The following is a 17,474-nucleotide window of genomic DNA, read 5'->3' on the forward strand; positions in this document are numbered from 1 at the left end:
TTCTAAGTAAATTAAAAACAGATAGCAAGCAACATTCCTTAGCCTTAGAGAAGAGCTTCGTGGAGAGGAGGGGTGTGTGTGTGTGTGTTCACTGGCCAGGAAGTCAAATTCATTTGCGAAACATGTAAGTATCTGGTTTCAGTAATTGCCAAAATCCTGCATTATAAAAGAGGAAGTGTGTGAACAGGAGCGATTAAAAGTCTGAACTTTCATGTCAGACCACCTGGACTCAAGTCTCACTGGCTCCTTGGGAACCACGTGAGTTCCCATGTTCTCTGGGCCTCCAGGTAAGAGAAACAGGGATACACAGATTCGGGAAGGTGCCTGTCCTCTGGCCAGGGCTCCGTGAGGGTTGGTTCCGTTGACAACAATGATGATGACAGTCCATGGGGGATATCAGAACAGTTCAACATGAGCAGCATTTTCTAGCAAGGATGATAAAAACGTATCATTTGTGTTGCTTTCTTCTGCAGCTAAAACCCTTACCACACTGGCATCAAAGACAAATTAAATTCTTACATAAAACGCTTTGGCCAAATCCTCTTTGTGGCATTTGCTTGCTTCCTTGGGTGACAGAGCTACGACCGTTTTCTCTCTTTCGATGGCTTTCGAGTCACACTGCCCTCCAATCTGTGAAGAAAGCAGGACTGCTGTTAAGGGAATTGTAATTTTGCACTGATATGCTGTTCTCAAAGTATCAACATACACAGGGAAAATGCCCCTATCTTAAGCTCAAGTTCATACAGCTCAAGTTCTCACAAACTGACCCATACAGCCAGCCTCCAAATCAAGAAACAGACATTACCAGCCCCTGGAATCAACCTGTGTTCCCCTCCCACAAGAGGCAGGGTGACAGCTGTCACCATAGGTGAGTTTGGCCAGGTTTGAATTTTATATAAACTTTATCTATAAAAAGTAACCTTCAATAGCTACTTTCCCATGTCTGCTTTCTTCCACTCAGCAGTATTGGTGAGATTCACGCGTGACTTGCGAGCAGGGATGGTTGCTAATTTTCATGGCTGTTAAGTATTCCACTGACTGAGTCTATCACAATTTATCTGTTCTCCTCTTGATGGACCTTTGGGTCGTTCCCAGTTGTTGATTATTACTGATGCATCTATTTTGAAGCAAACTTATCTAACAGAATAGGAATGCAGCAAGCTGACAGCACAGAGCAATAATGAACTCATTTAGAATCCTGACTCCTGAGCTTATAGGATCTGGTCAGGTAGGAGCTACACAGTAGAGGAAGCCCCCCGGTGAGGACAGGTGATATCAGAGCCCGTTCGGTGTGTCATCTGCAATAACCCAAGGGAAGGGGGGAGCCCAGCCGAGTTCTGTCTATCTGGCATGCCTGGGAAGCAGCCATAAGCACCTGAAGGGCATGGGAAGACATGATAACCCCAGGAGATCTCAATCAGGAAAATGCTAGGTATTTTTGCAAAGTGATTCCTAGTATTCTGATCCCCCAGGACGTGATAATCATCTTTTCCTTTTCCAGCAGGTTGTTGGGCATTGGGAAGGAGGAAGGGGCGCGAGGCAGTGGCCAACCTCTTCCTTCAGCTAGAATGGAGATGGCAAACTCCCCTTTCCCTTCTTGCCAGCCCCCCATTCCCAACAGAGTCTCCCCAACCCCTCGTGCATCGCAAGGCTCTGCCAGTCACATCCGCTTCCTGGGATTGAGCTCGCTTGTTCCTCCACCAGGAAGCATGGCCAGGATTACTTCAACAGGCACCCCCAATCTTCATGAGCTCTTCTTAGGTCAGCATTTAAGAGAAATGTGCATCACAAAATGAGACATAACTTTTTTTTTTTTCTTCTGTTCACAAGCTCTGGCTCCGCCAGCCCAGCACAAGCACTCCGCTCTTGCCCACATCACACATGGACTCAGTCCTGCCGGGCTGGCCCTTCCTGATCCTGCTGTTTCTTTCTGGCCAGGACCACACCCAATTCATTTTTTATGTAGCATGAATGACCCTGGAAATCATAAATCCTGTCCCCTGTCCCACTCCCTCCCCATGCACACATGAACCACGCTTGAAACGCTGGATAAATTCTAGCTGCTGTCAGGATAAAACCCATGGTTTTCCATATGGCTGCAGCAGACCCCATGTCATGTCCACACCCCTCCCCAGGTAAAAGGCACAGTGCTGCCTGTTGGAGGAGTCCTGTGTCCTCTCCCTGATGGCCCCTCTGCAGCTGCCAGCAAGAGATTATCACCGAAATGCCCCTATCCATGGACAGTGCGGCCACTCTGCAGGGTGGGGACCAGGGCTTGGGACTCAGGGTGTGCTCCACGAGCGCTTCTCAGCCAGAGCAGAGGATGCCAGTCAAAAGATGCGTGTGCTCGGCTCCACTGACTGTACGAGTGGATGCACGCCCTCAGCCACGAGCCTCAGTTCACCCTCACCCAAGCTTTGCCCAGGCCACAGCCCAGCATCACGGGCCAGCCTGTCTCCTTGGGCAAATGACCACCTCTCTGATCCCAATTCCTTCATTTGCAAAATGGGGACGAAGATACCTTCCCCATCAAGCTTTTGTAGAATCAAGCAAGCACGGGCACAAGGTGGGGCTTGATGGAGCCAGACGCCCTCCTGTCCGGGCTACACATCACAGATGTGTGCGCTCACTTCTCGCATTCACCGCAGTGGGGCTTAGGAAGGCGTTGTCTACACTCGCAGTCCCTACCTTCCGGCCTCCCATCTCTTTCCCAACCCACTTCTGCCAGCCCCCTCCCGGGCTCCACGGCTGCCGGGGCGTGGTGTGGACCGGAACATCATCAGGCAGAGCTTGCCCCGTCTCACTGCAGGGTTTCAGAAAGCAGAGCCCTTGCATCCGGGGCTAAGCACATGCCCCCCGAGCCCCAGCTGTGTGCGAGGGACCTCTGCCGGGCACGCTCACATGGGGCCGCCGCCGTGGGAGCGGCTCACCCGGATCGAGGTTGCCTGCTTGCTCTGCGGCAGCCCCCATCCCTTCCTGTCGAACCCGATGGGGAGGGGGCACCCCTCCCATCTCCTTTTTTCTCTCTATTTAATTATGATGAAATTCACATAACACAAAAACGAGCCATCTTAAAAGGAACAATTCTGTGGCATTTAGCGTATTTCCAACGTTATGAAGCCACCACGTCCATCTAGTTCCAAGACATTTTCATTCCCCCAAAAGGAGAGCTGGGGGCATGATCGGTCACGCCCCTCCGCCTCCCCCAGCCCCTCACTGCTGCCTCCGATCTGCTGTCTCTAGGGATCACCCACCCTGAACATTTCATATAAATAGAATTACAAAATGCGATCTTCCGTGCCCACCCCCCGCCCTGAGTGATCTCCAAAGCGTTATTTGCCCACGGCAAACAGACCCACGGGGGCCTGCCAGGTCCTCCCCAAGCCCTAGGGAAATGGTCTGGAACCTAAGGACTTAAGAGTGTTCTTACGGTGTTCTCACTAAGCAAAGGTGGCTTGGAGCTGACATTTATCCCAGCGGAGGCTTCCAGAGGAGCCACCAAGGGCAAATACGCCAGTCGCTGAAAGAGGACTTGGCCGAGGGAGCAGGGAGCTCACTGCTGACAGGTGCTCGCGTGGCACCTTGAAGGCCAGCCGGTCTCCCGCTGAGCCAGGAGCCAGGCTTCCTCCGCCTTCCCACCCGGCTGGGGGAGTCTGTTCATCGCAAACATTTGCAGGCTTAGACCCCAGAGACCGCTTCCCTGTTTCAAGGGCTGAGACATTTAAGTCTCTCAGATATTTGACCAAAACTTCCCCCATGCCTCTGTTCCCCCCTCTGGAAAGGGAGGGTTTTAAGAGCAGAGACTCAGAAGGTTCTGGGGGTTAATAGAAAACCAGACACGGAGCCCCAAGGATGGCGTCTGGCCCCCTGGGGAAGCCTAGGTGAACAGAAAGAATAGGAGTGTGCCAAACTGTGCCCGGGACACGCGCACACGGAGACCCGGGACACGCGCACACGGAGACCCGGGACACGCGCACACGGAGACCCGGGACACACGCACACGGAGACCCACTCACACTCTACCGGACATGCTGGGCTCGGGAAGAAAAGGCGGAAAGGTGCCAAGCAGAGCAAATGTTCTATTTGGGGTACCCCAAGTGCCTGAAAGAGTGCCAGGACGAGGCTCTGAAGGGTTTCAGAGGGAGGGATGGAGGCAGAGAGGAAGCCCCGGGCCGGGAGCCGCGCAGTCCTGGCTCTGAGAATTTCGCAGTATGGGCAGGTGCGGTCCTGGGGATCGAGGCACACGGAGAGAAACAATGTAAGGGTCACAGTAACCCAAGAACAATCAGGCAGCCAGGGTCATTAAGGAGGTGACATCTGAGGTGAGGGGAAATGACCCAACTCCACGCAAGGTTTCCCCGACAGGCTCTCCTGAGGCGTGTGTCTGTGAACTACCCGCCTATGCTTTATCCTGCTGCTTCTCAGCCAGCGCTCCTCCGGCCAGCATCCCCTGGAACGTGTTAGAAAGGCAGATTCTCAGCCCTACGCTGGGTCTCACGGATCAGAAGCTCTGGGCATGGATCCTGTCTGTGCTTCCCCAAGCCCTCCAGGGGACTGCGATGCGCTCCAAAGTTGGAGAACCACCAGGATCTGGTCAAAATCCATTGCTGGGGCCTATCCCCAGGTCAGCTAAGCAGTGGGCTCAGCCAGCAGGAGTCTGAAAGGGCCCAGGTGATTCTAATACACAGCCAGAGCCGAGCTGAGGATGCCTAGTTGGGAGATGCGCTCCAAGAGCAACCCTACGGGGTCCTGGTCTTAAGCGGCCGCCATCTTGGAGAGAGAAGGCCATGGCCAATGGACCAAGCACCAGGCTGGGAGTGCTGGGTTGGAAGAGCTGTTCAGTCAGTCCGAGAGGGCTCCTTCCGCTTCCTGGAGGAGGGCTGAGGAGGAGACCCGAGGCAGCAGGCGCGCCCACGTCCTTCTAGCAGCTGGGCAGACAAGAGGAGTTGCCCAAGGCGAAGGTGGCTGAGAACAGCTAACAGGTCATAATGAGGACAGAATACCAGAGCCCCAGCAGTAACACATAAAGCAGTATTGCAGCAGAGAGAACAGCTAACAAGTTCATATCGGCATTTGACACCTACAATCTCATTAAATCATCCCTCCAGCCCTTTGAGGCCGATGCACTTTTCATCCCCATCCCTGTGATGAGGAGAAGGCTGAGCCGGCAGCCTCCTGGACCAGCTCTCTGTCCCCGCTCCGCAAAACACAAGAAAACAACTCAGCAAGAACTGTGCAGAGCCGAGGGCAGAAGGGAGAAAGCACGTAAAGAAACTCAACTTTCTGGAACCTCCGAGGGGAGGAGGGGCAGAGGTTGGTGGGGGCAGGGGAGAATCTGAGCCTGAATGATGCCCCCCAGCAGAGGTCCGCGTCCTGATCTGATCCTCTGAACCTGTTACCACATGACCTCGCATGGCAAAGGGGACTGTGCAGGTGTCCTTAAGAAGATCTCGAGCTGGGGAGGTGATCTTGGGTGATCCGGGACGGCCCTGTGGGCCCACAGAGTCTTTGTAAGACGGAGGCAGGGGCTGGAGAAGAGATGTGAGGACAGAAGCCCGGGCTGCGGGCAGCAGGATTCCCAGCACTGAAGGTGGAGGCAGGGCCACGAGGCAAGGAATGTGGGCCACCTGCAGAAGCTGGGTAAAGACCAGGAATCAGATTCCTCCTGGAACCCCTCAGGAGGAACGTAGCCTGGCCAACACCTTGCTTTTAACCCAGTGAGACCTGTCGGACTTCTGACCTCCGGGACTGCGAGATCATGAATTTGTGTTGTTTTAAGCCACTTGTGTTGTTTGTGGTCATTTGTCACAGCAGCCCAAAGCCGCTGGCACAACAGCCACCATGGGCCCCACAGGGAACCCACACCTGAGCTCCCAGACTGCCTGCCCCCCCTGTGCCCAGCACGCTGCGGACCCGCCTGTCCACCTCCAGCACCAGACGGGCAGCCTCACGGGGGAGCGGCTGCTCAGATCCGGAGGACACCCAAGTGCCCGGCACAGCGGTGCAAACAAAAGGTGCTCAAAAATGTTTGTGGGAGGGAGGCGGGGACGGAAGCAGCAGCAAAAGAGAGCTGCCAGGAAGGTCTCCATACCCCCAGGTGCTGGGAGCCCTGCCAGGACCAGGGTGGGAGGGAGGGTTGCCAAGGACACGAGCCTGTGTGGACAGCGGGGGGCCAGCAGCTGGAAGGTGCGGTCACACATTACAGAAGGGGGTGCTCCCAACTGTGGCCAGGGCAGAGGCCTCAATCTTCTGCTGAGTCTCCCTTCTTCGCACGAGCCCGTACTGGTCCCCGCATCCACTCCCCAACTGCTCACGGTGTGCAAGAACCCAGGCCGGGCACCTCGGGAAGGCAGACACAGTCCTTGCCCGAAATAATCAGGACAATGAGGAACAAGAGAAACCATAAAAGTACTAGAAGAAATCACAGACTGTTTTCTCTTTTGTTTTGTTTTGTTCTGTTTTAATGTCCGCATGAAAAGGACTTTCTGAGCACAAGACAAAGGCAGATGCCATAAGGCAAAAAAAATAAAATAAAATAAAATAAAAAAATTCACAGCCTAACAATGGGGTTGTCTTCCGAGGACAGACTCCGGGCTGGGGAAGGTGCCTGCGGTTCCTAAGGCTGACAAGGAATAACTCCGCAAACAAGCCAACAGCTCCGATTCACCAAGGAGCAGAAGAGCACCAGGTCCTCTTTCTACAGAATGGACAAGGATATGGACCCAGAGTTCCCAGAAAGGAGGTGGTAACCATGACAGGTCAAAAGAGAGTCAAAAGAGAGTCAGACCCACGTCCGAGGGCGCCAGCCTTTCCCTGTCTCCCGGGGGAGGTGCAAGTGGCGCCCGCGGGGCCGGGATGGGGGACAGAACTTTCGGAAGGCGATCTGGCCATCTCAGAGTCTAAAACCGCCCAGTGCTAGCAAGTTCCTTTTCCTCTTCTTCCGACTTGTCAACTGCGGGGCAGTACCCGTTCAGTCGTCCACAGCAGTCCTGCGACAACAGCCAACTACCAGAAACCCGTGTCCCCAAAACACTGTGCTGCGGGTAAAATCAGCTGCTGAAAGCTTTTTATTTACCTGCACGGAAAAAAGAGTGACCTCTATCCAGTTGTGTGCACACATATCAAGTACGCACCTGGATGCCTTCTCTTACGTGTGGACGTCCGAGTGACGCGCCCCTCCCACGCCGATGTGGCACTCGGAAGGCTGCCCCGTGCCCACTCTCTGTCCTTGGCCCCTAAGATGAGGAGCCACATTTGAGTTTCTATCCGCGGGGATTTATTCTGGGCTGCCACAGAAATTAACACAAATCATACAATGTCCTCTGGGTCTGTCTCCTGCTGCCCACGGTCACCACAGCGGGACACACCTGTGTTGCTCCAGGAGCGACAGGGATGGGGAATCCTCTCTTGGTGCTCTGTCGCACGGCAGGCACGCCACTGATCTGACGTGCCACACGTCCCTTAACTACCGCGTGGGGGTAGGTATTTCGCTTGTGTCTGGTTTGAACTATTACACGGAACACTTCCCCCCAGAGCCTGTCTGTAAGCAGGTGCACAGCCTCCTGTCCGCCGGGTGGGATGCTGGACCGTCTGCACATGTGCCTGGAGTCATGCTGGACACTGCCAGGCAGTTTTCCCAAGTGGCGGTCCCATTAACAAGAGAAGGGGCAGAGAGGACTAAGTCAGCCTCCGGATAACGAAAAGGGGAAGGAAACCAGGGTTCGTTTGCGCTGGGAAGAGGGCGGCAAGAAGACAGCGGCCGGGGGCTCCTAACTACGCCCTTTTCCATCTTCGTGAATCGTGAGTCACCAGTTAGGGTTAGGGGCCCTAACTGCTGATTCAAAGGGGAAGGTGGTGCGGACCAAGCCTGGGGCTGGGGGGCAGAGCCTGTGAAGGAGGGGACTTCGAGGCGGCAGGAGTGCTGGGGAATCCAAGACGGCGCAGACGCTCAGGCAGGCGGGAGGACGAGCCCCCTGGGATGCTCGGAGCAGGAGCAGAGGCAGACGCACACGGGGGAGGAGAGAGGCAGGTAACCCCACGGGCCCGCCCAGGACTCTTTAATGTTAAGCGGAAACAACCCTGAGTCTGCTGGGCAGAGGGCGTGCGGCCTGGCTGCTGACTCACTGTTCGGGACTCTTGTCTGCTTCCCCCAGCTGCCGGCTGTGCAACCGTCCGCCAGGCCCTCAACTTCTCTGAGGCTGCCTTCTCCGGAAGACGGGAATCATCATATCCCCGCGCCCTGGACTGCGGAGACAGGGCTCTTAAGTTCCAGCCTCAGGGCGACCCGGGTTTCAGAGGTCTTTCCCGGCCCCTGCAATTCTATCTAGGCAGCGCTGGTGATCCGTGCGCGTGGGACAGAGGTGTGACCCCACCCCACCAGACACTACCCACAGGACAGAACGAGACACGCGGGGCACACTCCTTTTGCGGGGATGGCCAGTGTGGTCGGGGACCCCGAGGAGGAGCTGCCCGAGTGAGGTGGTGGCCAACGCGACCGGGAGCCACCAGGAAGGGGAGGAGGCTGGGTACAGGTAACGCAATTGTGCAATAAGTAAACACACCACCACTCTCACTAGCAGAGGGAGAGAAGGGTCTAGAAGGAGCTGGCCCCAAGATGGCAGTACTCACGGGATGGGACAGAATCGGTGCATATATATATATATATGACAGGAACACACAAGTTCATGATAAATGAATGAATGAATGAACAAATGAGTGAATGAATGAATAAGCGAGCGCACAGAGGGCAGCCCTCCCTCCCCCCAGAACACCAAGGAAGAAAGAAGAGAGCGACACGACTAGAAGATTAGTAAGTAATCCACTGGGGCACGGACCGCGCCCAGATGCTAGAAGCAGAGGGAAAAGATACGAGAAACGGGGTGTTGACGCAGCCTGCACACGACTCTCCATGAAATACTTATTAGTTACGACAGGGAGGCCAGTCACTTTATGGAGGAGAAAGCAGACAGGCAGGAGCCTGGAGAACTCCAGCATCCAGCACACGTGGGCTGACTGGGGTCCCAGCTCCTGGGACATCTGTCTGACCCCGGGCAAACTTCAGATTTCTGCAGGGGGTTTTCTAAGGATTCAAAAATAACGTGGTGCACCCATAGATATTCCCTGGAACATTCTTCTAAAAACTGAAATAAAGGGAAAAAAAGGAAAAGAAAAGGAAGTCATCTAAATGCCCAGCAGCAGTGGGTGGGTTATGTAGAAATCTGTATGTACCCACTGAAGAAAGGGGCAGGAGAGGCTGGAGGGGTTGCAGCTGGCGCGCACAGTACGATTTTATGTCTGTTTTTTTTTTTTTTTTTTAAAGAGACACTATGTAACGCTATATAAGGAATAATTAGAGATGGGGACTGCCCTAAATGCTTTACGCAAACCGAATCATTCCATTCCAAGCCAATTGCTGGGGTGAGTGAATGCTCTGCTGCACAGAAAACTAAGGAATTTGCTTAGGGGCTCACAGCTGACAGGTGGCGGAATAGAATCTGCTTGCAGGGAGCCTGGGCTGCGGTGTCAGCGGTCAGGTGTCAGGGCTCCTCACCCAGCCTCTCAGGAACTGCATAGTGGAAGGGCCAGGACGCCGAGCAAACCTCCGACAGTCATGGGTTTGCTGCAAACTGATCAGATACAAACGGCACCTTCCTCTGCCCCTCACTCCCCCCCCCATCCTCACCCCCCGCTGAGGAGGAAACTGGGAGCAAACAAGTGCCCAGTGAGGACACATCTCCGATTGTACGTATTTTTATTGTGGCTTGGGGGGGCGGGGGGAGCTTAGAAAAGGAAAGGAGGGAGGGAAGGAAAGGAAGTCCAGCTCCTGGGTCATAAATGAGAGTCAAAGAACAACGAATACTGGCGCATTTCAATGACCAAGGAAGGCAAAACTATCACTCACATTTCAGTGCTGGAATGTGGGGGAGGAAGAGACAGAGGGAGACGGCTGCAAGGGAGGGGATTCTGAAACTGGAGAACCAGAACTCTGCAGAACCCCCTGGGTATCAGGTACCTCCCAGATGAGAGGAGGGAGGCCACCTTGCCTTGGGGAAATCTGCGGTCTCAGCGCTCCAAAGCCCTGCCACCTCCTCCAGGAAGTCTCCCTGGATTGCACCCAGATGGCAGCAGTAAAGTCCCCACCGTTCCCCCATACACAGGCTCTGTCCAGCCCCCATCTTACACATGCTTTCCTTCACAGGGCTTATCTCAATTTGTAATTCTACACATACTACTAAAATGATTTGAGAACCATGTGTCTGTCCCACCAGACTGTAAGCTCCATTCGGGAGGGTCAGTGTTTTGCTATTTCGTCTTCAGTGCCGCCATCAGGGTCTGGTGAACAGGAGGATGCCTGTCCAAGGAATGGAGAAGCTAACTGTGCAGAGCGGTGGTTCTCAAACTCAAGTGAGCATGAGACTCCCCACCCCCACCCCTGAGGGCTTATTAAGACTCAGATTGCTGGTACCAGACAGCATCTGGAGAATAGCTGATCTACAGAATGAATGGACCAAAGTAGGGGACAGCCAGATGAGGGGTCTGTGTGGGGGCTGAAGAGGGGGAGACCAAACTAAGCACTTGTTGGCATGTCTGACTACTGACTTATGCCCAGTGACCCTGGGGGGGGGGGCAGCCCGATGGGCGTGCTCAGAAGGGTGCAGGCTGCACGTGATGGCTGCTGTCTATCTGGAAATTCTTGGTCATTTCCCCCACATTTTCCTTTTGCACTGGACCCCACACATGATGGAGCTGGTCCTGCACCCACCACTGGGCTCTTCTCTGGGCACGGGGCCGCTGTCTTGACCCAAGTCAGATTCTTTTTTTTTTTTTTTAAGAGAAAGAGAGCATGAGCAGGGGAAGGGGGAGAAGCAGACCTCCCAATGAGCAAGGAGCCTGATGTGGGGCTCAATCCCATGACCTGGAATCATGACCCAAGCCCAAGGCGGTCGCTCAAACAACTGAGCCACCCAGATGCCCCAAGACAGTGACTGATTCTTAATAAAAAATGCTGTCACTTTCTGGAAGTCAGAAAGGGAATCCAACACTTTCACTGACTCTTAGTATAAAGATCTCCACTTTCTGGCAAGGGCATTTGAAATATGCTTAATTTGCATTGCCATAAATAATGGGCCCCAACCTGGAACTCTGGGTTTCTGGTCCCATTCTGAGCCCTAACCAATGCCTCCTGGTTGGGAAGGGTCTCCCAGGTCAATATTCTTTCCCCTACCCACAAGGCCCCCAAGTACAGTCTTGCTGAGAGGCCAAGACCAGGGGACTTAAGGAGTACATGGCATATCTCTGGGGTCAGCTGCAAAATAACCAGATCTAATTAGCGTGGAGGTTTGGTTTCAGTGGCTTAAAATATAAAGAATGATTACAGGTAGTTCCTGCCTTTGTTCCAGATCGTTCAAATCTTCCTTTGCCTAGGGACTCCGGAATCTTGAAGCACTTCTTCCCCATTGTGCACTTGAGTTTCAAGTTGGGCCAACACATGCTTTGCTGGGCTCTGTTCCCAGCCAGTGGGAAGATGGTTGGGAAGACGGCGGAGTTGCATCTTCCCATACCCTACCTAGGGACTTAGGGCAGATGGTGAGGCTAATAACACAACTTCAAGAGTGTCTGTAACCCCTACAGAAGCTTATATATTCTCCCATTATGGCCTACAGCCCCTCCCCACCAATTCCCTTCAAGATTCTATAAGGAAAATAGTGCTACGGGCTGAACCATAGCTCTCCAAAATTCCCAAGTTGAAGTCCTAACCCTTAGTACCTCAGACTGTGACTGTGTTTGGAGGGAAGCCCTTCAAAGAGGTGACTAAGTGAAGATGAAATCATTAGGACGGGCCGTGAGCCAATATGACTGGTATCCTACTAAGAAGAGAACATTTGGACACATCCACATGGAGAGAAGACCATGTGAAGACAGAAGGAGAAGACAGCTATCTACGAGCCTTCTAGCTCCTTCCCCTGAGGAGCTCTGGGGTGTTGGGCTCTGCCGCTGTTAACAACAGGGATCATGACACTGGGATTTGGGACAGGATTTCTAAGATGGCATCTTTGGACACGTTCTCCAGAGCTCCCAGTTTTCTAAGAACTTCTGAACTTGAACTGTGCATCTCAACAATTTCCTTAATATAGATCTTCTGGGGGCTGATTTTTAACAAAGCACTGTTAGGTGACACTAGGGCCAACCTGTGTATATGTGACAACCATCACGTGACACCATGCAGGGTTCTCAGTGGCTCAGGGAGGAAAAATGGACAGGAGAATGGAGCCATCACACAGCACACAGTATCCCAAGTCAACTCAGTGTAGTCACGTCGCAAGTGGGGCCCGGCATGAATCCAGTCTGCAAACAGAGATACTTGCCATAGCTGATAAGCGCCAAGTGTAGTAATCAATACCAAGGAAAGAATATTTTTCCCACAATGCCCGACGCTCACTTTGCCTTCAAGATCACAAGTCAATTCTACCATTACCCAAATGACAGCCTTGGACACTGACATTCACAGGTTGCCTGCTGTCTGTCATGCTTAAGAGGCTGATTATCCTACACTAGCAAACCAACTCCTGACATATTTAAATGCCATTTTGTACACATATCTGTAAATAGACATTCTTGGCATAATCATTATCAAAGTCAAAATTCAAGAGGAGCCTAAATAAAGACTAAAGTTCAAGAGTAATGAAAACAGTAGGAAAAAGATAACTATTGGGCAGACGATACACCAGGTGTGGTTTTGCTTTTTATGTGACTGAGCTCATGGAAGAAACTATTCCTTTCCACCACTGGCAGCCTCTGCCCCCAAGCATCCCTGCCTCTTGATTTTCATGCACTTGTGTAATCCAAACCTCCACCCCTGCCCGGAGCATGGGCTAGACCTAGACTCACTTCTTTTTTTTTTTTTTTTTTAAGTTTTATTTATTTAAATAATGTCTACACCCAATGGGGAGCTCAAACTCATGACCCCAAGATCAAGAGTTGCGTGTTCTACCGACTGAGCCAATCAGGAGCCCCTAGACTCACTTATGATGAGTAGAACATGGCAGAAGAGATAAGACAGCACTTCCAACATTGGGTTATAAAAAGCCTGTGGCTTCTCGGCTTTTATGGATGCTTTCTCAATCTCTCTTGGATCATTCACTCTTTGGGGAGCCACCTGCTGAGCCATGGTCCAGCCCTGTAAACAGGCCCACAAAGTAAGGGGCCTGCAAACAACCACAAGAAAGAGTTTGGAAGTGAATCCTTCCCCCTTCCACACTGTAAGCCTTCAGATGAGACCACAGCCCCAGGCAACAGCTGGACAACAACCTCATGAGGGACCAGATCCCGGAGCCCCCAGCTGAGATGCACAGATTTCTGACCAGCGGAAACTGTGCGATGATCGTTTGTTGTTTTAAGCCACTGCATTTTGCAGTAATTTGTTACACGGCAATAGACAATCAATACAACCATTCAACATCAGTGGTTGAGTTTTTTACAAATGTCACTGGTTGGGTGCCTGGGTGGCTCAATTGGTTAAGCAACTGCCTTTAGCTCAGGTCATGATCCCGGAGTCCCAGGATTGAGTCCAGCATCAGGCTCCTTGCTCCACAGGGAGTCTGCTTCTCCCACTGACCTCATTCTCTCTAATAAAAATTTTTTTAAAGTCTTTAAAAAAAAAAAAAAAAAAAGGAGGGGCGCCTGGGTGGCTCAGTGGTTAAATCCTGTGCCTTCAGCTCGGGTCATGATCTCAGGGTCCTGGGATCAAGCCCCGCATTGGGCTCCAGCTCCGCATTGGGCTCCCTGCTCGGCAGAGAGCCTACTTCTCTCTCTCCCTCTGCCTGCCACTCTGTTTACTTATGCTATCTCTCTGTCAATTAAATAAATAAAATCTTTAAAAAAAAAAAAAAAGGAAATGTTTAAAAAACATATCACTGGTCATGTCAAAATTTAGTTGCTACATTTGTCCTTTATGATTTTATTATAAAGTTAGTGGCTCTTTTGAGTTGCATTATACACATACAGCCACATTTATTGCAAGTTTTGTGTTTATACTTCTTTAAGTTACCTTCTGATACAAATAATTTGGCAACACTGGAAGGCCGCAATACAGGCTTCAAGAAGTCCTATCTCGCTACATTTTGAGAAACACTAAGGATTTGTGTGTGGGTGTGTCTCAGAAGTCCCTCCTGTGCCAGCTGTGATCTCTTCAAAATGCAAATCTGATTGTGTCTGTTTTATTTCATTCCTACTGTTTGGCGCATCTGTGAATGAGTGGATGACGGTCACGACCCGATTTAAACCTTCCAATAGTTCCATGTTGCTCCAGGGATAAAGCCCAAATGCTTCGTGATGGCTCTGCTCTGAATCTGGCCCCCATCTCTGCCCACCAGGAGAGCAGGGAGTGTGTCCATCTTCCACACCCCATCCGTGGCAGGCAGCCCTGGCCTGACACACGGCAGACGCTCTGTGAACCTGGGCTGAAAGAGCGGGGGACCACTACGTGAGCCTCCCGGAACCCCATCTTCACCCCAGAAAGCCCGAGCAGGATGAATCAGTTCGCCGACCAGGAAGGCAGCACAGGGTGGAGCGCCAGACGGTTACGAGATGGGGAGCCCCGGGTCAAAGATGACTTCCCTGGAGTTGGCATCAAGTCCTCGGGAAGCAGGAATTTCTGGTCCAACGTTCTCCTCACCCACCATTCAGGTTAAAACAGAGAAGGGTTTTTTTCCCCAATAGTTGAATTAAGAGGATCTCTCAAACCCCTTCCTTGTGGTGATACTGAAAATATGGGAAGAACAAGGCATTTTCAGAGTCCTAAGCTCTGTGCTCAGATTCCGCCTCCGATGCTGGCCCACGTGTCCTCGGCCCCAGTCCTCCCTGGCACATGTGTCCCCCGCCTGGCCGCTCTGCTTTTTGGTCCCCATCATACCCCAGAACCCCCCACCCCCAGATCTCTGATTAAACATTTCTTGGTTTCTCTACCATCTGTGGGCCTCCCCCACAAACTTCATTTTGTACCCAGCTGTATCCTTAGCGCCTGGTCCCACCTGTGAGCCTCCATGTCCTTATTGATGATTATAATAATAAAATGGACCTCAGCACAGACAGACAGGAGACAGAGAAGAAAAAAGACACAGCAAGTTCTCAGTAGTAAACAGTGTTATAAGTGAGCTGCCTGGGCAAAGCGGCGGGGGTTTCAGAGGCTTCCCAGAACACGTGCTCATAAGAGAGAGTTACAACTCTCGTAGAAATGATCGCTGTGAGCACACCTGGCTTTTTTCCATTTTTCTTGGCAAAAGAGGGTTCGAATGGGGGAAGGAAGTGTGAGAGCGAAGGAGGTTCAGGCTCTAAGCTGAGCTGGTGGGAAACAGGTCCCTCTGCCACCCCATCACCGCCCCCTGCCCCCTGCCGCCAGCTCCTTTCAGTGCAACCTCCTGGGTTTGTACCAGGACCCTTCAGAGATAGGACTTTTTTTTTTTTTTTAAGAGATAGGACATTTTGTTTCTCACCGAGCCTTTGCTGCTGGGGATCTGGGTCGCCAGTCTCCTCTCCCTTCCCCTCCCCTCCCCACCGCGACGTCACCCATCACCCACCCTTCAGGGTGCTACTGAGAACATCCGGGTCCTCGACCAGGGGGGTGAACCCCCCACACACCTACAGATAGGTTGAGGACCTGTCATACCCCTGAGGACCCCTCAGAAGAGATCTGGAGGACTGAAGTCCACTTTAGTGCCAAGGTCAAACTCACCCCAGCATCTCAGTCATGTTACAGGACCCCCATGCCCAGCGGACCTGGACATCCTATTAAATCTAATCATAATCAGCCACACATCAGGAGTGTTTGAAAAATACCCAGCATGATGCAAAAACCAAAAGAGAGAGTGAGGCAGAAAAGGCAACAATATTGGCAAACTGACTTCACACTCCTTCAGCAGAACCCAGCACATGACATGTGGGTAGAGAAACTGATCTCAGCAAAAGAATCAAACTCTACAAGCCATGTTGAACCCACGTGTCCCTTCAGAAACACAGAGACGACGGGAGAATTACTAGTTACCCAGCCCTGCAGTCCTACAGCCCCGGCACGGGAATTCTCGTGCTAACTTTCACATATAAAATACTATTTATTTAATGCACAAATATTTGGGAATCATACCACAAAATCGTTTTGACTGTTGTCATTCTTTGGGAGGAAAATTCAATAGTTTAAATTGAGTTTTTCCAACTGCTCTTTTCCATTAAAAAGTAAATTTAACTGGGAGGTCAGATGGCCGTGTTCTCCCGAGCATGCCCAAGGCACTATTTCAGGAATTTCATTTTTGAATGACTGATTAGGCTGAAAAGGAAAAAAAAAAAGTGCAATGTCCTCGAGAGGCTTTTGCAGGAATTCAGCGCTCTCTGCTCTTGTATCCCGCAAGGTGTGAAGCTTCGACTCCTACAAACCTAAGGAGAAAGTCACCAGGTCATCCACTGAGCCTGGCTTCCCCAAGTGGAAGGGCTTTTTTGGACAGCTGTGTCAGCTCAGCCACTGGGAAACCCCTTCTCTCCCCAACCCTCCCATGCCCCAGGCCTGAAAATTATGTTGATTTATCCTAGAGGGTCCCCTGGAGGTTGCTAAGTCAACATACAAACCTGAGTGCTTTTCAAAGCTGCATTGCAGACATAGGAAGTAAAGCTAGGAGGCCTGGCTGCTCTTTACCCTAATTCCACCATTATTATTACTATCATGGCTAAAACATTTTCCCCAGGTGTTTGTTTTTTTACATCACTTTTTTTTTTTTTTTCCAATTCAAGTAACTAAAAAAAAAAAAAAAAAAAAAAAAAAAAAATCCATACAGCAGCCTGAGTGCAGAGACCTAGGAATTTACATTCTCCGGAGCCAGAGAAACCGAGGTGAAATTCCTGGCTGGGTCGTTTGCTAACTGGGTGCGTCTTAAGGGGCACATGTAACCTCTCTCTGCCTCAGTATCAAATCCACAAAATGGGCTGTCTGTCCTGAGAGGCTTAAATGGCGCGAGCCCGGCTCAGAGCAGAAACAGGAGCTGGCGTTGCTCCAGAGATCTTTCCAGAGCCAGGGGCAGGAGGACGAGCTGCGGGAGGGGTCCCGGCGGAGGGTGGGGTGCGGTGGGGCGGAGGGTCAAGTCGCACGGCCCGCGCCGGGTCGCCCGGACTTACCAAGATTTCCAACTCGCTCCTCTCCAGGGGCTCGTACAGGTGGCCCGCGCCCGAGAAGGGGAGTTTCTGCAGGAACTGAGAGAAGCGTCTTTCGACCATGGTGACCAGGCGAAGGCCCCTCGCTCAGCCTCCCGTCCCCCGGCGGCCGCCCCTGTCCGCGTCCCTCGGTCCCCGGCGTGGCCGGGACTGGCTGCGCGCGCCCAAACCTCCAGGGCCGGGGCCGGGTTACCAGGTAGCCGCCTACCTGCCCGCCGCAGGTGCGGCCCCGCCCCCGGGGCGGAGCTGCGCGCCCGGCTGCACCTGGCGCACCTGGCCCC

General features: G+C 52.3%; 1 protein-coding gene across 3 annotated transcripts in view; it reads right to left on the reverse strand.

The window, feature by feature from the left end:
• ATP2C2 (ATPase secretory pathway Ca2+ transporting 2) overlaps positions 1 to 17,400 on the reverse strand; it is a 57,821-nt gene extending 40,421 nt beyond the window's left edge. The window contains exons 1-2 of one of the 3 annotated variants that reach the window (XR_009348764.1): positions 17,158 to 17,398; positions 520 to 630 (exon numbers count right to left, since the gene is read on the reverse strand). Coding sequence is in view for 2 of the 3 variants with exons in the window: in XM_059152594.1 (XP_059008577.1) it covers positions 520 to 630; positions 17,158 to 17,256 (210 nt within the window). In the remaining variant the exon portion in view is untranslated. Of the gene's footprint in view, positions 1 to 519; positions 631 to 17,157 lie in introns of all 3 variants that reach the window. The other 2 variants (XM_059152594.1, XM_059152595.1) reach the window with 2 other exon arrangements.
• Between the last annotated feature and the right edge of the window lie 74 nt (positions 17,401 to 17,474).

The sequence above is a fragment of the Mustela lutreola genome, chromosome 16 (assembly GCF_030435805.1).
Source record: "Mustela lutreola isolate mMusLut2 chromosome 16, mMusLut2.pri, whole genome shotgun sequence".
In the NCBI taxonomy this organism is placed as follows: Eukaryota; Metazoa; Chordata; class Mammalia; order Carnivora; family Mustelidae; genus Mustela; species Mustela lutreola.